Source organism: Aethalodelphis obliquidens, unplaced genomic scaffold (assembly GCF_003676395.1).
Source record: "Aethalodelphis obliquidens isolate GAN/ISIS:26980383/991018 unplaced genomic scaffold, ASM367639v1 scaffold30, whole genome shotgun sequence".
NCBI lineage: Eukaryota > Metazoa > Chordata > Mammalia > Artiodactyla > Delphinidae > Aethalodelphis > Aethalodelphis obliquidens.
This window is the reverse complement of record NW_020837974.1, coordinates 3,546,342-3,570,224: the sequence shown is the minus strand read 5'-3', so window position 1 is coordinate 3,570,224 and position 23,883 is coordinate 3,546,342. Positions and strand designations below refer to the sequence as shown.

Here is a 23,883-nt window from a genome sequence, read left to right as displayed (position 1 = left end):
TATAGTAACAGAATCATCAATTTCGGTCATGTATCAACATGTGCTGAGTGCTGTGCACAGATTAACCCATTTCATCCTTTTAGAATCCCCCTGGGTGGAGGCTGATAACATCCCCATTGCTCAGATAAGAAAACTGAGGCCCGAAAAGCTTGAGTAACTTGTCCCTGGACACGCGGCTGGTAAGGAGTGGAACTGGGATTGAAGGAGTGTAGACTGGGAGGGTCTTGAAGTTCGTGCCAGAAAAAGCCGAGAAGGGACTTTTAAAGGTGATTCTGGTGTGGACTCAGCAAAAGAGGAGAGTGGTAGAGAAAGCGTTCATCTTCTTGGAGAATTCGTAACAATCAGTAACAGAATGTTAGCAGAAATATGGACCGTAAAGGCCAGTGTGGTGTGATCTCAGGTGGAAATGAGGAGCATGTTACTGGACAATGGAGAGAATATCCTTGGTATAGCGCAGCCGAGAACTTGCCCGAGTTGTGTTCATGTTCCGGGGAAGGTAAGACTTGCGCGTGGTGGGATTGGGTGATGCGTTGAGAAGGTTGCCTAAGCCCGGTGTTGATGGGGCGGCTTGGTCCTCCCAGCTGCTCACAGTGAGATGCGGGAGGAGAGAAATGAACGAAGAAGGAATTATTAAGCAAAAAGGAACCGGAATGTAAAGATTTGGAGAATTCTCAGCCTATCGATAGTGTAAAAACGAGCACGTGTTCAGAAGGGAGCATCACGGGTGTGGCGCACAGACCATTCATACAGAGATTAGCGCTGATGCGGACCGTGGGCCGAGTCAGCCTCTCTCTGAAGCCGGGACCAAAGGAATGGAGGAGGGCTGCACACACGTGCTGTTTCCCTGGAAAAGGGAAGGATGATGATGAACGCAGTTTCTAGATCTCAGGGCGGGGCTGGCTGCTTCTGGTTCAAAGGGTGGGGCCCTGCCCAGTGTCTCAGAGGTGGGGTGACCTGCCGAGCTGTGGAGGTTATGCTGTCACCCCAGGGGGCCTGGAGGGCAGGGCATCGGATCAAAGAGGACTATTCTTGAGCCTTAAGATCTCAAGGAACTTGCCTTGCTACGTTTTGGACTTCATGGGGACCCATCACCCCTTCCGTCTTTTTGGTATATTTTCTTTTTTTTTTTTTTTGGAATGGGAATGTCTGTATGTCTGTCCTGTGCCTGTCCCACCATTGTATTTTGGAAGCACATAATTTCTTTGGTTTCCCAGGCTCACAGCTGGAGAGGAATTTTGCCTCAGAATAAATTGTACCTTGAGTCTCACGCATGTCTGATTTAGATGATGTTTAGATGGGACTTTGAATTTTGGACTTTAGAGGTAATACTGGGTTGAGCTGAGACTTTTGGGCTTGTTGGGATGGAATGAATGCATTTTACATTCAAGAAGTACATAAGTTTGAGGGACCAGTGGTGGCATGCTATGGACAGAATGTTTGTGTTTCCCTAAAATCCGTATGTTGAAGTCCCAACCCCCAATGTGGTGGTATTTGGAAGTGGGGCCTTTGGGAAGTAATTAGGGTTAGATCAGGTCATGAGGGTGGGACCCTCATGATGGGATTAGTGCCCTTACAGGAAGAGGAAGAGACATCAGAGCTATCTTTCCACTTTGTGAGGACACAGCAACAAGGCTGCTGTCTGCACCAGACACTGAATCTGCTGGCACCTTGATCTTAGACTTCTGAGCCTCCAGAACTCTTAGAAATAAATGTATCTTATTTAAGCCACCCAATCTATGGTATCTTGTTATAGCACCCCAAATGACTGACACCTGCACTCATCTCGCCAATCTTCCATCCTCCACCCATCCTTCCATCCACCCCAACATCCCCCACCCTTGATCCATCCATCCATCCATCCTTCCTTGCTTCCTTCCATCCATCCATCCAGACATCTATCCAACTATCCACTTATTTGTCTAGAAAGCTATTTGCCTGCCTTCTCTCTACTTACCTACCCCACTTACCCATCCATCTAGTGGCACCATCAGTAAATTGGAAGCATATTGGAAAGTATGGCTGTTGTCCTGCGGCCAATGGGAGAGCCGATGAAAAAGCTTAATTGATCATGAAAAGTAGAAAATAAAGTCGTATTATTTTCTGCTTTTCATGATCCATTAAGAAAGTTCAAACTGTGGGATCTGTAAAACCAAGGTACATCAATGATGTCTTCAGGGAGTTATGGGCATAAGCTTGAAGTTCCCCTGCTGCCAGAAAGCTCGACAGTCCTACTGTACTTGGGTGACGGTAGGAAGACAGCCTACCTCCAGATGTTTTCCTCCGGCGACTTCCTTTATTCTGGGCATCCGTGTGCCAAGTTAAAGGTCAGCGTTCCCAGGGAAGGAGGGGAGAATGGGTGCTGGGAGATGACTGTCCCCCTGCCCCCTCTGGAAAGCTGGAACCTTGGGATATAGGAACTGGTGTTGCTTTGTGACCCCCTGCCGCTTCCCCAGCTCCCACTCCAGCCTCGTGGGTTCCCTCCCAGCCTCGAAACATGCCTCCTCCTTCCAGCCACCAAGCTTTTCCTGATGCCCTTCTGGTTTCCAGAAGTTTCCTCTCTGGTCTTCAGTGCCTCTGACCATCATGTCTCTGGGACGCCCCGCACCCCTTCCTTCTTGCCTTTTCTGGCAACAGTCGTGTGCGATTAAATCTTTATATTGTAAAAGCATTAGCATAATGACAGGAAAAGAATTCCACCCCCAACATTTTATTTTGAAAAATTTCAAACTAACATAGAAAGGTTGCAAGAAAAGTTCAGTGAACATCTAGGTGCCAGTCATTCACTTAGTCACCAGATGTTAACATTTTGCAATGTTGGCTTTGCTGCTTTCCCTTCTTTTTGAACCTTTTGAGGATAAGTTGCAGACATCTGGACACTTCATCCTTAAACACGGCAGCGTGTATTTCCTAAAGCAAAGACGTTCTCCCGTGTAACCGCAGTATTACTTCTCCCAGAAATTCAGCCCTTGACACGGTACTGTGATCTGATAGGCAGTCCACCTTTATCTCCCGTCAACTCCCTTAAAAGAATTTTTAAAAAGAAGAAGTATGTCATCAAAAATGAATTCTACTAAAAAAAAAAAAAAGAATCCTACTGCCTCACCACAAATCTGTATTTCATTTATGTGTGTTTTCTTCCATCCACAACATAGTTTGACCTTATTATAATCATAACGAATTACAGATTCTCTCTTTCTCACTTCGTATTATATGGCAAACATTTCCCATGTCATTATACAGTTTTTTTCTTTTTTCTTTCAGTTTTCTTTTTTTCCCATTTTTCTTCATAATACAGTTTTAAAAACTTATTTTCAGTTATGCAAGGAAAATTTGAATATAATCTCATAAAAAGTCAAACAATGCAGGTCAAATTATCTTCTACCTCATCCTGGAAATTAAAATATGAGGGAAGTCCTCTGTGACCAGCACCCCCAAATCCACCCATCTCTCCTTTATCTTTCAGGCCTCTTTTTCTGCATTTACCTCTCACCTGTTAAACATTGGGGTTAATTCCTGTTACTAGTTTCTGTCCAGGTCTGTGTAACTTTTAGTCACAGGCCAGTTTAGCATCTTGGGTTTTTAATGAACCTACCTCAGCGGTTCTCAGCCTGGGAATTTTATTTATTTTTAAATGTTTATTTATTTATTTGGCCGCTCCGGGTCTTAGTTTCGGCACACGGGATCTCTGTTGTGACATGCGGACTCTCAGCTGCCGCACGCGGGATCTAGTTCCCTGACCAGAGATGGAACCTGGGCCCCCTGCATTGGGAGGTTGGAGCCTTAGCCACTGGACCACCAGGGAAGTCCCACCCTGGGAGCTTTAGAAATATCCCTGCCTGGGTTCCAGCCCCAGAGATTGCAGCCTCTCTGGTCTGGGGTATAGCCTGGGCATTGGCATAGTTAAAAGCTTCCCAAGTGATTCGTTTTCTTAGCTTTTAAAAGCATCGAGGTAGAATTGACACGACATACAACGAACCGTTTAAAAGTGAACAGTTCAGTGGCAGGTATACATTCACAGGGCTGTACAACCAACATCTCCATCACCCCAAAAGGAAGCCCCGTACCCATTAAACAGTTTCTCCCCCTGCCCCCAGCCCTTGGTAACCACTGACCTGCTGTCTGTCTCTATGGATTTGCCTGGCTGGATATTTCATATAAATGGGGCCACGCAATGTGGAACCTTCTGTGTCTGGCTTCTTCCGCTGAGCGTCGTGTGTTTGAGGTTTACCCTCATTGTAGCAGGTATGATGGCTGAATAATATTATGTTGTGTGGCTGGACTGCGTTTTGTTTATCCACCCATCCCTTTCCCAGATGATTCTTAATGTGTGGCCAAGACTGAGAAACGCTGGTCTGACCTCTTCTCTTCAGATTGGAATAATAGTAACTACTTTGCAAGGATGTTGTGGGCTTTAATGGGGCGCTCTTTGTGAAGTACCAGGATGGGTCCAGTAAGAAAACGGTGCCTGGGCTCCGTAGGGGAGCTCCCCAGGGAGAGGGGAAAAGAACATTTATTCTCCGAGCACCGCTGTATGTCAGACATCCCCGTATAGGCTCTTGAACCGTATCATTTCATGGTACCTGCAGGCTAGGTACTATTATCTCCTTTAACACACAAGGAAGTTGCAGCCCAGAGACGTTAAGACATTTCCCCTATGTCACACAGCAGCTAAGTGATCATACAGGGACTTTCCACCCAGCTGTGCCTGGCTCCGAAGCCCTGCCCTCTCCAGCTCAGGGTGGAAGGCAACCTTCGGTCCTTGTCTCCCTGCCAGCTCAGTTTGGGAGCCCTCCACGTGGAGTTGCCCTCCCCACCCCCATCAAATGCAGTGGCCACGTGGTTATCTAAGTGGCAAGGGTTGGCCACAGAATGGGGATTCTGTTCTCCAGAAAGCAGGCCGAAGGCCCATTTCCCTCTTTTCGTTGAACCAGCGGCAGTTTGCTAGAAATGTCGACTCTTTGAAATTTCCCACAATCTTGAAGGCTGCCTAGCTGACTGCCAGCTCTGTTCCAGATAGTCTAAACGTTATCTCTGAATTGCAGCTGTTCAAAATGACTCCCTTGTCCCTCTGCTGGGCAACGGATAAACAAGTCATTACACATCCTTACGATGGAATAGTTCTCAACGATAAAAAGGAAGGAACCATTGACCCAGGCAACAGCATGGATGAATCTCACCTGCCTTAAGCTGAGTGAGAAAAGCCAAACTCAAAAGACTGTGCTGGGGCGGGGGTGTGGGGGGAAGCCTGGAAGGGTTGAGATGACAGCCAAGAATAGTAATGTTAGGCGGGTTCATCATTTTCTCCTCACAGAAAACAAGAGCTAATAACTAAGTCCCTGTTCGGCATTCAAAGCACAGTTTCTTTTCACCTAAGAATACACTTGATTTTATGCAATCAGTTCTCTTTAGACATTAAAAAAAAGGTCTGTAGAGCTTCTATATGAACCCGTTTATATGATGTTCTGGAAAGGGCAAAGCTATGGGGACAGAGAACAGAGCAGTGGTTACTGGGCTGCGGGGAGGGTAAGGGTACCAGGGGGCAGGAGGGCAAATGGGGGGGCGGTGATGGACCTTTTATTTATCTTGATTATGGTGGCAATTATACAACTCTCTCCATTTGTCAAAACTCATAAAAATGTGTAGCAAAAAGGGCAATTTTACTGAATATAAATTAAAAGGAAAATTAAAAACGTAAACAGTGAATTAATTGTCCTCTTCAAACGCCTGTCTAGAGGTTTAGGAAGAAAGAAATTAGGCTACAAGGAGTGAAAGAAAAAGTTCTCCTTTCTTGAGGGCTGTGGGAACTCTGTTTCTTGGGCGTTTGCCCCTGGCCCTGGGGCCCTGGCCCCCGACCCCTGTCTCTCTCTCTCTCTCTCTCTCTCTCATTCAATAGCTGCAGTGCTGGGTGAGAGACAAGGAAAGTTTTGTGGAACCCAGAAATAAATAAATAACTGCCCATCCAGGTCGCCACGGCAACCATGACGTCACCCTCAGATCCGAGGGGCTGGTACCACGGGTGGCTTGTTGCTGTTTGTTAAAGGAGCAGGGGAGAGGGCAGCCCAGTAACAGGTGGAGGAGACTTGGTTTCCCGCTGGGAAGAAAGGCGTCCATTGCACCCCCTTCACGGTTGGCCTCAGACCCCCACCCCCCCAGCCCTAGTGGAAGGAGCGTAAATTAGCACTGCCTCTTTGGGGGGCTTTTGGGCAGAATCTATCAAAGCTAACACTGTATGTACCTGTGTTAGTGTCTCCGGGGTTGTGGTAACAAACGAACACACACTTAGTGGCTTAAAATAACGGAAATCTGGTCTCTCTCCATTCTGGAGGCCGGAAGTCCGAAGTCAAGATGTCTGCAGGGTTGGTTCCTCCTGGAGACTTGAGGGAGAGTCTGCTCCAGGCCTCCCTCCCAGCTCCTGGTGGCTGCCAGCATCCGTGGCCTGAAGCTGCATCACTCCAGTCTCTGCCGTTTGTTTTCATTCTGTGTCTCTCCTCTTCTTATAAGGACACCTGTCATGTTGGATTAGGGGCTCAGCCCCCCGCTCCAGTATGACCTCATCTTAACTAATTACATCTGCAACGACTCTTTTCAAATAAGTCCCACATTCTCGGGTCCTCGGGGCTAGGACTTCAGCATAGGAATTTTGGGAGGACACAATTCAACCCATAACCCTATTTTTGTTGTTATTGTATTTGCTTTATTGGCATAGATCCAGCATACAGAAGGTACTCAAGAAATGCTAAGTGGACGGCCCCTGGCACGGACACAGCATACAGTGGGCACTTCATAAATGCTCTGTGCACTGTACTGCATTGTGCCCTTTGTTCTGAACCATACACCCATTTCTCATTTGTGTAGGTCTTTATAGTAATAATCGGGTTCCTGGGGTGTGGGGGGAAGTTTTATTTGTGTTTTAGTGGAGTTTAACCCCAGCTGGTGGTTGATTCTTGGCAAAGTCCAAGGTGAACTGTCCACTTACCTGACTCTGAGCCGGCGTGGTCCTGCCTGCCGCCCGAGAGCCAGGTGTTTGCAGATCTCATCTCCCCCACCGCCAGCCTGACCTGAAGACCCCTGCAGAGAGTTTGGTCAGCCAGGTGTGGCCACGTCCCATCCCACCTGGGTGATGTCACTTCCTAACTCTGCCCTGGAGCTTCCCCTCCGTAAACCCGGCATGGTGGTGGCTCTGTGGCTCCATGGTAGCCTGCAGGGACCAGGAGCTCCCGTGAGGATCAGGTGAGAGAATGGGGCGGAGGCAGTGGATGGGGCTTGGAAGATTCCAAGACACCAGAGCATCAGGAATGCTTATTGTCGGGACTTCCCTGGTGGTCCAGTGGTTAGGACTCCATGCTTCCACTGCAAGGGGCATGGGTTCGATCCCTGGTCCGGGAACAAAGATCCCTCAGGCTGCATGGTGCAGCCAGAAAAGAAAAAAAAAGTTAAGAAAAAAAGGAATGTTCATTGTCAACATAGAGTCACCTGGCCGTTCCACACGTCTCCGCCCAGCAGAAATGAATGCATATGTTCACTACAGTGAACGCTCGTAGCAGAGTTACCATAACAGCTCCAGGCTGGAACGTCCGCCTCCAGGAGATGGGATAGATAACTTGTGGTTCCCTCACCGGGTGGAATACTCTACTGCAACGAAAACAGCCAATTACTGAGGCTGGCAAAAGTCACGCTGAGCCCAAGGAGCTAGACCCAGAGGGTGTGTGCTGTGTGATCCCACTGATGGGAAGTTCAAGAATAGGCAAAACTAGTCTATGGTGGCAGTGTCAGAGGGGGGTGTCCTTGGCGGGCAGTACCCCTGGGAAGGGGTATAAAGGTGAAATGGAGCAGGACGCTATGGTCCTTGCCCCTCCCCCCGCAATGTCCTCCACCTGCCTTTTGTCTGTGGAAAAAACTTAGCCAAAGAATAAGTTTAATCAGAGAAGTGAGAAAATGCAGTAACACAGGAACACAGTCAAAGGAGACCAAATAATAATAGTTCAGTCATTAAGCAAAGTCAAGGACCTTTAGTTCCTCCTCAAGGGCTATAGATAATATTCTGAGCCATATCCTGTGAGCTGTCTTATAGGTACTGAATTCCCCACCAGGTGGAAGAAGTTAACTACATGATGGCCAGGCTGTAGCCATGGCGTAAGCTGCCACAATTCCAAGAATTGGCCCAAAGAAATGGAAGCAAACCGACCCTGGAACTGAAGATTAACTGTACCTAAAATAATCGAGATGACGCTGGTCAGACCACTGATGACCAATTTCAAGACGACTGTCAGAGCTGACTGTGCTGTTCCTGCCTGTAGCCCCTCCCTCTGTCTGTGAAAGCTCTTGTCCCCTGATTGTCGGCGGGGGGTGGAGTCGGCCTTTGGACAGGCGTCCGCCCTCCCCGCCGATTGCCGGCCTCCAAAATAAAGCAACCTTTCCTTTCCTACCGACACTTGTCTCTCGAGAACTGGCTTTCGAGCGGCGAGTGGCCGGACCTGGGTTCGGTAACAAAGCCGCTTTCTTGGGTGTGCAAAAGAGGCTCTGGTGGTCACGTGGGCACGTGTCTACGTGGCAGTCCATCCAGCCGTACCTTGGGGAGCTATATTGTATGTCTGTTATGCTTAAAGCAAATTAAAAGTAAGAAATGAAGAGGATGCTGCAACCCAATATTTATTTATTTATTTTGGCTGTGCCGCGCAGCTTCCCCGACCAGGGATCGAACCCAGACCACAGCAGTGAAAGCACCGAGTCTTAACCGCTGGGCCGCCAGGGAATTCCCTGCAACCCGATACTCAGCAAACACCACTTTGGGGATTAAGCACAAAATGTTGGATAGTGCAGAGAAAGTGTAATGGAAAGAGAGAGGGAGGGAGGGAGGGAGGGGAGCGTGAGGGGGAGGGGAGAGGAGGAGGGAAAGGGGACGGCAGGGGAGGGGAGGGGGACCCTCTTCCCACCAGCAGGGGCCGAGGTCCTCAGGCCTCTTGGGAATTCTGTGACCCGGGCCGCTCCCGGCTTCCCAGCCAAGCTTCCGGGAACTGTGTGTCTCCTTGCAGGTTCATGAACCACCGAGTCCCTGCCCACAGGAGGTACCAGCCCACGGAGTACGAGCATGCCGCCAACTGCGCCACCCATGCTGTGAGTCTTGGGGGGGCTGAGAGCTGAAGAGGGGTCTGGGGACGCAGCCTCTTTGCCCTTGGAGAGACTGTGTTTCCGTTCCACGGCCATGTCCCGAGTGGCCTGTTCTCAAGGCTTCCATGGCCCTTGGAAGAGCGTGTGGGATCTCGGGGGAAGGTCATTTGGGGAAATTGGAGGCGTTGAGCGTGCCTCTCTTTTACCTTAAGAACCTGCAGTGGTTCCCTGGTACTTGTACAGCATCCAGGCTCGGTAGCAAGCTCCCAGATAGGTCTTAGCCTTTGTGTTATGTTGGCCCACCTTCCCCTGCCACGATCTTGTCCCCAGGCTCCAGCGCTCTGAGACACCTGCTGTTTCCGTAATAGAAGGCATGACCCCGTGCCTTTGCACACGCTGTTCCCTCTGCCTGGAATACTTGCCCTCTCCCCCCACCCCAGCCTTGTGTAAGAAATCCTTCTCTGGGCAGTGGTCCTTAACCCTTTGGCTCATGGGCCCCTTTGAGGATTTAATGAAGCTCTAGACCTACGCTGTCCAGCTTGGTAGCCACTGGCCTCATACAACTGAAATGTAGCTTGTCTGAATTGACATGTGCTGTGAGTATAAAATACACACCAGCTTTTAAAGACCTAGCGTGGAAAGCAAAGAATGTAAGGTATCTTCTTAATACTTTTCATATTAATTACACATTGAAATGAAATTTTGGATATATTGGACTAAGCAAAATATTAAAATTAATTTCACCTATAAGTAATTTCCTTTTCAAAATGTGGGGACTACAAAATCTAAAATCACCTGCGCCACCCACGTTAGCGTTCTGCTGGCTGGGGCTGGTGCAGAATCTCTCTCCAGAAAAAGGGCTCCTAACACACGAAATTGGGCAAACCCTTGCCGGGACCCTGGACCCCCAGTGCTTCGGAGAGTTCCGAGACTTCTCAGAGGGAACGATGGATAAACCAGGATTCGAAGAGTGAGGAGTTTTCCAGGTGGACATGATAGGGAGGGATGCCTTCTTCACAGAGAACCACAGGTGCAACAGCACAGGGGCATGCAGCGGGGTGCCCTGACCGGGAGGCTGGGGTATCCGTGGACCCAGGGGGTCGGGGGCAGTGGCCAGAGATGCTTCTTGCAGAGAGGAGATCTTGGCTTCCTGTTTTACCACGATATTCTGTAGAGTTACGCTGTCCAGTAGGGTAGCCTCTGGCCTCGTGTAGCTGTTGGAATTGAAATTGAAACCAATTAAAATGAAAACGTCAAGTCCTCAGTGGTACAAGTCACATTTCAAGTGCTCAGTAGCGGCGTGTGCCTAGTGGCTCCCATACTGGACAGTGCCAATCTAGAATGTTTCCACCATCGTAGGAAGTTCTGTTGGGCAGTCCAGAGTCTAGAGGCTTCCCTCCATCATAGAATTTCTGTTGGACAGTGAAGGTCTAGAACCTTCCCACCATCGCAAGAAGTTCTGGATGGTGCAGGTCTAGAACCTTCCCTCCATCAGGTGAAGGTCTAGAACCTTCCCACCATCACAGGAAGTTCTGGATGGTGCAGGTCTAGAACCGTCCCTCCATCATGGGAAGTTCTGTTGGACAGTGAAGGTCTAGAACCTTCCCACCATCACAGGAAGTTCTCCTGGATGGTGCAGGTTTAGAACCTTCCCTCCATCACGGGAAGTTCTGGATGGTGCAGGTCTAGAACCTTCCCTCTGTCGTGGGAAGTTCTGCTGGACAGCGCAGGTCTAGAACCTTCCCACCATCACAGGAAGTTCTGGATGGTGCAGGTCTAGAACCTTCCCTCCGTCGTGGGAAGTTCTGTTGGACAGCGCAGGTCTGGAGAAAAGGCTCGGGTTGCTCAGGGGCTCTGTATCTGCCTGGACCCCGCTCCGAAGGCTGGCCCTGCAGCGCCTCCCTCCACATCTGCCTGGACCCCACCCCAAAGACTGGCCCTGCAGCACCTCCCTCCACCCTGCTTCCAGCTCTGGATCATTCCCAGCATTCTCGGCAGCTCCAACCTCTACTTCCTGTCGGACGATGACTGGGAGACCATCTCTGCCTGGATCTACGGCCTCGGCCTCTGTGGGCTCTTCGTGGTGTCCACCGTGTTCCACACGATCTCCTGGAAGAAGAGCCACCTCAGGTGCCTGCTGCCTAGCCCATGGGAGGGGGCGAGCTCCTGGAGGGGTGACCAGGGCTGGGACCCACGGTGGGCTGAGGGGTGAGGCAGGATGCCTCGGGCCACGCTTGGCTGAGCCAGGAGGGGCCCTGGATGGAAGGCCTTGTGCCGTCTTGGCCTCGGGCCGGCGGGGTTGACTGCCACGTGGGCGGACCACCTCACCCTCATTTGCCTCGTTTGCTCACTTCTGCGAGTCCGGAAGAACAAGCCCCTCGCTCCCAGGGTCATTGTGAGGGACCCTCATCATCGTCATGGTAATCGCCCCCTTCTGGGCGCCCCCTAGGTTCCAGGCATTCTGCAGATGTCCCTCTGCATCTTTCCAATAATTCTGCAATGTAGGCATTAGAATCCTGGATTTTAATTTTGATTTGTTTTGTTCTTAATTTTTTAAAAATTGTGATAAATACACATGACATAAAATTTACCATCGTAACCATTTTCAGTGTACAGTTCGGCAGTGTTGACTGCATTCACGTTGCTGTGCAGCTATCACCAGCATCATCTCCAGAACTTTTTCATCTTCCCAAATTGAAACTCTGTCGCCATTAAACACTCACTCCCCATTCCCCCTTCCCCCGCCCCTGGCACCCACCCTTCTACTTTCTGTCTCTATGAATTTGACTGCTCTGTGTACCCCATGTAAGTGGAATCGTATAATATTTATCCTTTCGTGAGCCCAGTGTCCTCAGGGTTCATCCGTGTTGTAGCAGGTGTCAGAATCGCCTTCCTTTTCAAGGCTGAATCATACGCCACTGTCTGGGTGGACCACACGTTGTTTATCGCTTCATCTGTTGATGGACCTTGAGACGCTTCTGCCTTTTGTGACTGGCTTCTTTCACTGACCGTGATGTCCTGGGCTCAACCACGTTGCAGCTTGTAGAATCCCTGTCTTGTGGCTGATGACACTGAATCTGGAATGTGACTTGCGCAAGGTCACATAGTTGTGTCCAAGCCAGTGTTGATTCTGGGTTTCCAGGGCCCCCATAAAGTGAGGGGACGCTCTGGTCCATTGTAGCAGCTGCAGTGACCACTGGTCCCCTGTCCAATGCCCCCTCTTGCCCCCAGAATCCCTGTGACTCTGCTGTATCCCAGCCCCTCCTGTCCCCATTCTTTCCTCTCTGTGGCTCCTGGTTGCTGTAATGAATTACAACACACTGGGGGGCTTGAAACAACAGGAACTTAGCCTCTCATAGTTAGGAGGCCAGAAACCCGAGATCAGGGTATCAGGAGGGCCATGTCTCTACGAGAGGACCCTCCCCTGCCTCTTCCAGCTTCTGGTGGTTCCCATGGTTCCTTGGCTTGTGGCACCATCACTCCAATCTCTGCCTCTGTCTTCACAGGCCTTCCTCCCCGTGTGTCTCTGTGTCCAAATCTCCCTCTCCTTTTTCTTCTAAAGACAGCGGTCATTGGGTTTGGGGCCCACTTACCAGTGGTGTGACGGTGCTGCCCTTTAGTGTCCTCATCTGTGACGTGGTGGATGAAAAGTATGGTCCCTGCCTCCTAGGTGGGATTACAGAGTTAATGCCCGTAAAGAGCTTAGAACGGTGCTCTGATTATAGAATGTGCTCTGTATGTATCAGCTGTTGTTATTCTTTTTATTTCTAGGAAGACTTGCAGTTAGCCCAGCATCAGATAGAAACACGGCCAAATTGAATGAAGGCTGCAGTCGCTAGATAGAATCACAGTTTGTACTAGTTATCCACTGCTGCGTAACAAATTACCCTGAATCATAGTAGAGGCTTCAACTAACAGTAAACCCTGATTCTTTCTCAAAGCTTCAGAGAGGCAGGAATTTGGGAGCTTAGATGTGTGTTTCTGGTTCAAGATTGCTGATGTAGTCGTGATGCTGCCCGGGGCTGCCATCATCTGAAGGCTGGACCTGGGCTGGAGAAGTCACTTCCAAGGTGTCTCCCTCCCAGGCCTGACATGTCAGTGCTGGATGCTTGGGGGTGCTCAGTCCTTCCCACGTGGACCTCCCCTCGGCCACATGGCTCGTCCCCCCCCCAAAGTTAGTGATTCAGGAGAACAAGGCAGAGGCTGTGATCTCTTTTATGATCTGGCCTTAGAAACCACACACCATCGTTTCTGCAACCTCCTGTTGTTTCCATATGTTTGCCATATTTGTTGTGGGAGGGGCCGCACACAGGTGTGAGGACCAGAAAGTGGGGCTCCTTGGGTACCATTTTGGAGGCTGGCTACCACACTGGTCAGAGGTATTGATGACTGTAATTTGCTCTTCAAGGGGAGGTCATAAGGGAAACAGTAACGTTTATGAGCACTTCCTGTTATGCGCTGTGCTGAGTCCTGACCCTCTTCGTCCTCACAGCGACCCCGATAGGTGGCCAGTGTCCTCCCTGTTTTACAGCTGAGGGAGCTGAGACCAGGGAGGGTAAGTAACTTGCTCAAGGCCCTAGTCCCTCTGTGGTAGGGTTGGGATTCGAACCCAGGTCTTATGGCTTCAGAGCCTGGACCTGAACCAGAATGCCAGAACCCAGAGGGTCTTCAGGGGGCACCTAGGTTTGTTGGTTTTGCACTTATTTTTCTTTAATGAAAGGAGAATAGAATAGAATTAATAAACATTTAATTTTCCGTACTTTCTTCTGCTTGCTAGACTTCTATTGAGTATGCTTTTTTTTTTTTTTGCGGTACGCGGGCCTCTCACTGTTGTGGCCTCTCCCGTTGCGGAGCACAGGCTCCGGACGCACAGGCTCAGCGGCCATGGCTCACGGGCCCAGCCGCTCTGTGGCACGTGGGATCTTCCCGGACCAGGGCATGAACCCATGTCCCCCGCATCGGCAGGCAGACTCTCAACCACTGCGCCACCAGGGAAGCCCTGAGTATGCATTTTAAAGTTCATTTTTATTTTTATTTTATTTTTTTAATTGAAGTATAGTTGATTTACAATGTTGTGTTAGTTAACAGGTACACAGCAAAGTGATTCAGTTATACATACATATATGTGTGTTTGTATATATATATATTCTTTTTCAGATTCTTTTCCAATATAGGTTATTACAAAATATTGAGTATAGTTCCCTGTGCTATACAGTAGGTCCTTGAATTTCTTTCATTGTTTAATTGAAGTATGGCTGACGTACAGTATTATATAAGTTACAGGTATGTAACGTGGTGATTCACAATGTTTCTAAAGGTTATATTCCATTTATAGTTACTACAAAATACTGGCTATATTCCCTGGATTGTACGATACATCCTTGTAGCTTATTTTATTTTATTATTTATTCATTTAGTGTTTTGGCCGTGCTGCACGGCTTGTGGAATCTTAGTTCCCCGACCAGGGATCGAACCCAGGCCACCGCAATGAAAGTGCTGAGTCCTAGCCACTGGACCGCCAGGGAATCCCCCTTGTAGCCTAGTTTATGCGTAATGGTTTGTGCCTCTTCATCCCCTCCCCCATGATGCCCCTCCCCCTTTCCCTCTCCACACTGGTAACCACTAGTTTGTCCTCTGTATCTGTGAGTCTGTGTCTCACATTTTTTTTTTAAGCTACTGAATTCTTTATCATTTGAAATCTTTCAAAAAGCCCAGAATATAAAACAGAATGCAGACTTTCTCTGATTAAAATATGGGAGGAGGCTGTCAGGGTGAGGAGGGTCTTCGGTGGTACCCCCGAGGTGTCTCCATTCAACTCCTAGGGTGACAGGCAGCCTGGTTGGAAAACCACTGCTCTGGTCACTCACAGATGGGGACACCGAGGCCCGAGGGGTCATGGTGGACGGAGGTGCGTCAGCCCCGAGCCCAGGCTCCCCCAAAGCCCGTTGGTCCAGGGCAGGGCCCGTAACTCGCCTTCTCTGCCACAGGACGGTGGAGCATTGTCTGCACATGTCCGACCGCATGGTCATCTATTTCTTCATCGCGGCCTCCTACGCGCCCTGGTGAGTGTCTCTGCGGGTCCCTGGGAGGGCTGGCGTCCTCTCTTTCCTTTGTTTGAATTTCTTCGTGTTTGGCTGGGTGATGTGTTGGCACAAAAGCGTGTAGGTAAAAAGACACCCACCACCCATTCTCCTTCCTAGAAGCAACTACTTAGTACCAGTTTCCTGTGTATCCTTCCGGACTGCTTTTGTGTAGGAAAGAGCAAACGTGTATGTATGAGTACATGTACAGACACACATTTGCGTATATGCATATGTATATATGCAAATACACGCAACATGCCTATATTTTATATCCTTATATTTATACTTATACTTTCCTACTTTAATACAAAAGGAAGGATACCGTACAAACTGCAGTTTGCTTTCATTCTCTTAGTCGTGGACTTGGGGACATCTTTCCGTATTAGTACCTTGAAGATTTCCCCACTCCTTTTTATTTCTTTCTTTCTTTCTTTTTTTTTTCACAGCAGTATAATGTTCCCCGGCCACGCCTATTGATGAATATTTATGACGTAGGCACTCCCCCTTCCTTTGCTATAACAAACAGGGCTGGAGTGAAAGTCCTTGCTGTTGTACCACTCAGCATAGGTGCTTGGTTCTGTTGGCTCGAATCAGGTGAAATTGTTGAGGCAAGCTTTTCTGATCTACAGAAACAGCAGGTTCATGTGGCCAAGCCTGGTCTTTGTGGGGTAAATTTGAGGACTGGACGGCTGCGGGGCAGGAGTGGGCCGTACTCATTTGGCTAACTGTTGCCAAGTCACCCTCCACAGATTGTACCAGTTTAAACTCCCCCAGCAGGGGACTTCCCTGGTGGCGCAGTGGTTAAGAATCCGCCTGCCAATGCAGGGGACAGGGGTTCCAGCCCTGGTCCGGGAAGATCCCACGTGCTGCAGAGCCACTAAGTCTGTAAGCCACAACTCCCGAGCCTGCGAGCCACAACTACTGATCCCACGTGCCACAACTACTGAAGCCCCCTCACCTAGAGCCCGTGCTCCACAACAAAGAGAAGCCACCTCAATGAGAAGCCTGTGCACTGCAACGAGGAATAGCCCCCGCTCGCTGCAACTAGAGAAAGCCCACGCACAGCAGCAAAGACCCAACGCAGCCAAAAATAATAAATAAATTAATTAATTAAAAAAGAAAAACCAAAAAATAAACTCCCCCAGCAAGTGCCTCAGGGTTTTCGAAAGTTCTGGAATAAAGAAACACTCAGGTCACACGCAAAAAGCCGGGAAGCCTGCAGAGCCCCTGTGAGGAGAGAAGGGCCGTTCCAGTCACACTTGTTGAATGTGTCTGGGTGGCTGGGCGGTGCTGGGGGTCAGGACACTAAGGTTCTGGCTGGCAGAGGGGCTCTGTGACAGGACAGTGACAACACGGTGACACGGGCCTGTGCGCATGCAGCCGTCGAGCTCAGAGGAGGCACCACCCTGCAGAGGCGGCCTCAGGAGGGCTTCCTGGAGGAGGTGTGCTGCTCTGAGAATCTGCACGTTGGCCTCTGAGGAGTGGAAGCCACAGAGGTTTGTTCCATTTTTGCCTGGGGAATTCCCATTTTTGGCTGTCGTAAACGGAGCGTTCTTTTTTATCATCTCAACTAATCAACGGGTTTTGTCGGTGCGCACAAAAACGACTGCTTTTTTTTTTTTTTTTGCGGTACGCGGGCCTCTCACTGTTGTGGCGTCTCCCGCTGCGGAGCACAGGCTCCGGACGCGCAGGCTCAGCGGCCATGGCTCACGGGCCCAGCCGCTCCACGGCATGTGGGATCTTCCCGGACCGGGGCATGAACCCGTGTGCCCTGCATCGGCAGGCGGACTCTCAACCACTGCACCACCAGGGAAGCCCGACAACTGCTTTTGAAACGTGCCTGGGGGATATGCACAGTGAGTTCCCATACGCTGCAGCCAGCACCCAGGTGGAGAAACAAAACATCTCCAGCCCCTCCCCAGTCCGCTGCCCCCCAGGGGTAACCACAGTCCTGACATCTACCATCATAGGGTAGTTTTGCCTGATTTCTTACCTCACGTTAATGGGATCATCGTTCCTTCGGATCTTGCTTCTTTCGGGCAACATTATGTGGTGAGAGTCGTGGAGTCATGATTGCAGGAGTCAGCGTCCAGTCTGCTTGCTGGACAGTGCTCTGGGCGAATAAACCACAGGTCTCCACCTCCCGTGACCGGCGTTTGAGGGTGATTATTGCTCCACGGTCCTCTGGTCATTGTAGTGCGGGTGTGGTGGTGAACAGGGTACAGACGGGAGCTGCTGGTCTACACTGAGGAGTGGTTGGGGGTTTGAAACAGGATATTGATGTAGTTTTATTTTTTGGACTTAAAGGTGATGCCTTGGGAGCAGGGAGGTGTGAGGAGGCTGGTGCAAGGACCTGGGAGAGAGATTGTGATGGCTGGGGCCCTGGTAGCGGCCTTGGAGTCGAGAGGACGGATAGATGGATGGGTGGGTGGATGGATGGATGGACGGATGGATGGATGGATGGATGGAAAAGACATTTACAGGAAACTGAGTGGACTGAGTGACTGAAGGTGGGGGAGAGGGGATGTAGAGCGGCGGATGCCAGGGTTTCCGGCATCAGCTTTCCCCAGGAAATCAGCGACTCTCGGGAGTGTTAGGAAATCAGCCCTGCTGCCGTCAGCCTGGAGACATCGTCAGAGGCAGCCCCATACCCAGCTGGGCTTTGCGGGAGGAGGGGACGTGCTTCTGTCCTGCCGACCAGGATGCTTCTGGTTGTCGGATGCCAGGTGGGCAGGCGTATGGAGGCTCTGAGAAGCAGTGTTGGTCCTGGGTGAGGGGCTGCTGCTGGAGTGGGTAGGTGGGAGCCACGGGAGAAGCTGAGAGCAGGAGGGAGAAGCCAGAAGCCGTGGCTGGGCACTCAGTCCACAAGGCCGCCTCCTGATGGCCCCGTGTCACCCCCAGGCACCACCTGTAGTTGTTGGGAGCCAGGTGATCTCAGGTTTCTTTTCAGATGTTGCCAATTAGAGTAAAGCTAGGTTTTTATTTTTTTTTTTTTTTGCGGTACGCAGGCCTCTCACTGTTGTGGCCTCTCCCATTGTCGAGCACAGGCTCCGGACGCGCAGGCTCAGCGGCCATGGCTCACGGGCCCAGCCGCTCCACAGCATGTGGGATCTTCCCGGATCGGGGCACGAACCCGTGTCCCCTGCATCGGCAGGCGGACTCTCAACCACTGCGCCCCCAGGGAAGCCCTAAAGCTAGGTGTTGTGTTCAGCTGCTGTGACTCTCCTCGATGTAGATTTCTAGAATAGCCCTCTGACTGTCCCCCGCCTGGCTGATCCAGTGCCTGGATTTCTACTCTTTATCCCTGGCTGTGACCACTCGGGCACCGGCTCTGTGCCCATCCCGTGCTGGTGTTTGAAGATACGGCTGTGAGCAAAGACGCAGACTCTCTCTCCTCATGGGATTTACAGTCTCACGGAGGATGCAGACGTTGACTGTCCCAAGGATACTGACACAAAGAATGAACCACAACTGTGCCGTGAAGGAGGGGTACAGGTGCCGAGGTGGGGAGATGTGCCCTGGCTCGCGGGCTTTGTAGGAGGAAGAGTCGGCAGAGCTTGGCGGTTGCTTGGATGTGGGGTTGAGAGAGAGAGAATCGGAGGACACAGACGTCATTCACGGGATTCACGAGGCCAGCAGGACCATGTCACGAAGGATGGAAAAAACTGGCAGGATCAAGTGTGACACAGAATCTTCCTTCCCCAGTGCTTCGGAAAACAAACACAGTAGAGTTATAAATATTGAGGTGGGCAAAAGAAAAACCACCCTCTTCTGGAACCAGAGTCCCTCTCTGCAGGAATCTGGAGCGTTTCCGTGCAGTTTAGTTGTGCAGACGGCTGCACAGGCTGAAGACGGTCGGCGTGCTGGACAGGAATGCGTGTGTGTGGGGCGGGGCACAGGCCTGCACTGTCCGGGGCCCCCGACTGTGTGCCTAAGCTAACAGCTGGAGAAAACACACAGAGGCCAAAGGCTGGAGGAGGCTGGGACCCACAGATGCCTGGCCCTGGAGACACCACCTGTGCCAAGCAGTGGAGAGAAAAGCCCACCTTCCGGGAGCCTGGGGAGAGAGTCACAGGAATCCGGAAGGAAAGAAGGAATTCCTTCTGCAAAGTCTCTCCATCAGCCTCTACCGACAGACTTGATGCTGTGCCAGTTGCAAAGGAAGAACTTCGTGAGGCCCAGCTCAGTTAAAAACCCAGCCAGCAAAAAGGGTGACCGTAGAGCTGAGAGTCAGTACGTTAGTAACCAGCCTGGAGGGACACTCACCTTATATTCCTATCCCCTTTCGGTGGCCAGTTTGAGTGGTTTTCAGGCGTTTCCTACAGGGACTGATGCTGGGATGAATGTCCTTTTCTGTGCCTCTGTGTGCTCGCAAAACAGCGTTCCTCTGGCCAGCCCCTGAACTTGGAGTGCCTGGGCCACGGGCTAAGTGCCCTTCAGAGTCCGATACGTTCTCCAGACAGGCTTTACTTGTTTATATGCCCACTGGCTTGAGATGCCCTTTTCTTTCAATGCTTGGACGTTATCAGTTGTGCTAATTTTGCTCTAATAATTGCCTATTGTTTCCGTTTCCCTTTCTGTCTGTCCACGTGTCCTCCCGTGAGAGGCCGCATCCCACACATGGGGCCGTGGGGACAGGGGTTCTCTGGGGTCGGTGTTCCTGTGACGGGCTGGCTGTGGAGGGCTGGATCCCAGGGCCCGCCTCAGGCTGTGCCCTTGGCTCTCCCTCCCAGGCTGAACCTTCTCAGGCTGTGCCCTCGGCTCTCCCCCCCAGGCTGAACCTTCGCGAGCTGGGCCCCTGGGCCTCGCACATGCGTTGGCTGGTCTGGGTCATGGCCTCCGTGGGCACCGTCTATGTCTTCTTCTTCCACGAGCGGTAAGCCAGGGCTTGGGGGAGTGGCCTCAGGTGGGGGGCTGCCTCCGTCAGGGCCTCCTCCCTGCCCCCAGTGAGACGAGACCCCAGAGTCACCCCAGAAGCATGAGGGCTCAGCTGTGCCTGGCATCCCTGTGTTCAGGTCCATTGATGGCCACCAGGTCCACAGCCCATAGGGTCAATCTGAAGAGTTAAAAAAAAAAAAAAAAAAAGGCGTTGTAGGTTCCTAGACCCACTGAATGATGTCAGGTATTACCTGCCTTCCCGAAGCTGTGTTAGCGGATAAGGGGGAGAGGCTCTCAGGGCTGCCCACGTCCTTCCATCCTGCTGAGTGACAAGCTGGGAGGGATTAAGTGTGGGAAAGAAGCAGAGCTAGAGAAGCCAAAGGGAATAACAGACTCCTGGAAACTCCAGGGACAGCAAACAGGTGTCAGCTGGTGCAGCCACTCAGGTGGATGGAGAGTGGATGCTTGGGCCTTGTGCGGAAAGGTGCGGGGATCGAATAGTAATGTCTGCCCTGGGTTGAGCATGGGAAGCACCCACAGGCATGCTACGCCCAGCATTTGCAATCCTCAAATGCCGTTTCATGGATGTGGAAACCAAGTCTCAGAGAGGGAAACAGACCCTCCCATGGCCACCCAACTCTGCCAGCACCTGCTGGGTGTAGCTGGATGAAATCTGGGCCCAGGAGTGCTGGGCAGAGGGCGGAGTCTCTTTCTCTCACGCTTCCGGCCAGGGTGTCCCCTCCTAACCCGAGCGGGGAGCTATCCCTCGTGGGGAGGCTGTCCTGAGGCCAAGATGGCTTGTCTTCCTGGCAGGTACAAGCTCGTGGAGCTGCTCTGCTACGTCGTCATGGGCTTCTTCCCCGCCCTGGTCATCCTTTCCATGGTAAGTTGCCCCCACCCGGCGTGGGGCCTCCTGTCTGGCTGGCGGGGACTCACAGTGACTCTGGAGATTGTCAGGTTGAACCTTCTCCTCTGGCAGACGAGGGAACTGAGGCCCGGGGTCAGCGTGACTTGCGGGCTGAGGCAGGAGAACGTGCAGGTCACCCCAGGGCTCGGCTCCCCGGTTCTACGGCACCTCCTCTCTCTGCTTCACCTCCAGTGAGTTCGTTAGTCCCTCGGGGCTCCAGTTCCCGCCTATTTAGGGCTCAAGTAAGAAAAACCCATGGACAGTGATTAGAATGGTGCCTGGAGCAGAGTAAGCACCCGATCGCTAAACTAAATCTATAATAATAACATAGGTGGCCATGGAGGCAGAGCCAAGTCTCAGACTTCTGACACCCCCTCTGATGCTTCCACACCCTAAGCTGCTTCTTGACACGTGAAGGTTGACCTCTTTACTGTGCGTCCTGAGCCCTTGTGACGTGCAGGAAGCTTGCTCACAGGACCTTACTTCCCCGCCCCAGGCGTCCTTGGAGATGGATGTGACCACCTCCGTTTTATGAACAAGGATGCTCAGGTTCTGAGAGAGAAGGTGACTGGCCCAAGGACATGCAGCCCTCAAGCGGCTGAGCTGGGATGTGGCCCCGTAACCTCCAACCCCGAGTATCGGGATCTTTGGGCTGCACCACCTCGCCCTGTGAGCAGGAGAGCCTTGCAGGGAGAGGCCTCAGGGCCCCAGCCATGGAAGAGCAGCAGCTTGTGTGGCCGTGGGTGGATCCCCTTTCCTCTCTGAGCCTCAGTTGTCCCTTCTGTCAAATGGGCACGGTCAACTCAGCCTGCTGGTACCTCCCTAGGCCAGGTAACAGTTTCTTACTTTTAAATGATTATTGTTGGCAGATGTTAAAAATGTATGTAGTCGAGAAGCCACTAGATTGTGAACTTTAAAAGGGTGAATTTTATGTGTGTCAATTATAGCTAATAAAATTATTTCAAAAGAAGAAAGGACGTATGTCCTATAGATCTTGCTGGAGGAATTTGTGTTTAAATAGATATTTCTTTTTTTTCCCCAAAATTAAAATTGACTGTTATCTGTTTGAAATGACCAATAAATAACGTACCCTATAAATTTAAATGACATTACATTATATATATTTGAGGCATTGATCTTTGTCTAAGTTAATCTCTTATCTATGAGTAGCGGTTTATTTTAAAGTTGAAAATATTTTGAAGTGAAAAATTTCTGAGTGTGTTAGTATCCATACATAGCTCTTAAAGAAAATGTATGTAGTCAAATCTAGCATGGTTTTTTTTTCCTTTTTTTTTTTTTAATTTTATGGCTTTACCTTAAGTGTTATGGTTAGGAAGGTCTTCCCTTTCCCAAGTTTATATAGGTATTTACCTATATTTTCTCCTGTTTCTTTTACGGTTTAACTTTTAATTTTAAACTCTGTATTCCCACCACCGTTTCTTATGTATACGGTGATTCCTCCCCAAACGATTAGGCAGTTATTTATCTACCATTTAAAAATGTTCCTTTTATCATATGTTAGCTTCATATACGTGTACGTGGGTCCGTTTCACAAGTTGGCCTATTCTGATACTAGTGCCAAACCATGTTACTTATTTTAGCTTTTGTTGCATCTCAATACTTGGCAGTGAAATCTCTCCCCGTTAGTTTTCCTACTCAACATTTTCCCTGCGATTTGTATTTATTTTTACAGATTACCTTCCCCCCGCCAAGTTTACTTGTTTAAATATGTATGTTTAAGTTGTATCTATTAATTATATAATATTCATCAAATTATGTATTACATAATTTAAATACATATATACATATATTGTAAGTGTATATTTAAATACATACTCACTGCAAAAAATAAGTCCTGTCTGAAAATGCATAAAAGAGCTGAAATCCCCCTCTCACCCCGTCCCCAATGTGATGCCCCAGCTGCAGCCACCATTAATGGTTCGTTGTGTATCTTTTACATTTTTTTTTTTTTTTGCTGCACCACTTGGCTTGCGGGATGTTCGTTCCCTGACCAGAGACTGAACCCTGGCAGGGAAAGCGCTGAGCCCTAACCACTGGACCGCCAGAGAATTCCCTCCATTTTTTATCCATAGGCAAGTCTGTGTGGCTATGCGGACGTATCGACTTGTTTGTTCTTCTTTTACAAAAATGGGATCGCACTGTTCTACAACATGCTTTTCTCACTTGGCATGTTGTCGTGGGCGTGTGTCCGTGCCTGTCACATAGTCACCCTGCCTCGTGAGATTGCTGTGAAGATGGCATGAGTTGCCTCACGTAAGGCCCCTTGCGCTGTGTACAAGGCTTGTCACATAGTAAGCGCTGGGAAGTGTTACTGTAACATGTCCTTAATACTCAGGTATCACCGCTTGAGAACTGGGTGCGTGACTATACGTATGTTCAGTGAAATACTACCCAGCTGTTCCAAAGACTGGCGTGGACCTCCGCGTGGGGATGTAGCCTGATCTCCACAAGACTCTGTCGTGGAACTGATGTCTCAGGACGGCAGGGACGGTGCGAGCCCCCTTTTCTAAAATGATTAGTTCCTCTGCACACGTACACGTATATGAAGTGCAGACCGTAGGTATATCGTGCGTGTCTAGGCAATTCTGGAAGGATACCGGCAGACACCGTTACTGGTGGTGAGCGGTGATACCTGCGGGAAGTGGGCTCAGGGAGAGGGGGCAGTGGGCTCTTCTTACTCCCCGTTCCCTCCGTCCCTCCTGTCCGTTGAGCCCCCATAACCAACAGAAACCCCGGTGTCAATGGTGCGCACCTCAGGGGGCTGGGACTGCTGCCTTTTTCTTGCTGCACTTCATTTTTCTCTAAAATTTTTCGCCATGAGTATGTATTACTTTAAAAAAGCGTGATAAAATATGCGTAGGATTTATGATCTTAACCATTTTTAAG

General features: G+C 50.3%; 1 protein-coding gene across 2 annotated transcripts in view; it reads left to right on the top strand.

Annotated features, from left to right (window-relative positions):
- Positions 1–23,883, top strand: part of MMD2 (monocyte to macrophage differentiation associated 2) — a 49,350-nt gene that overhangs the window by 23,788 nt on the left and 1,679 nt on the right. The window contains exons 2-6 of one of the 2 annotated variants that reach the window (XM_027125659.1): positions 9,033–9,114; positions 11,078–11,238; positions 15,096–15,170; positions 19,966–20,067; positions 20,883–20,952. In XM_027125659.1, the coding sequence (XP_026981460.1) occupies positions 9,033–9,114; positions 11,078–11,238; positions 15,096–15,170; positions 19,966–20,067; positions 20,883–20,952 (490 nt within the window). Of the gene's footprint in view, positions 1–9,032; positions 9,115–11,077; positions 11,239–15,095; positions 15,171–19,965; positions 20,068–20,882; positions 21,178–23,883 lie in introns of those variants that run through there. The other variant, XM_027125658.1, reaches the window with a different exon arrangement.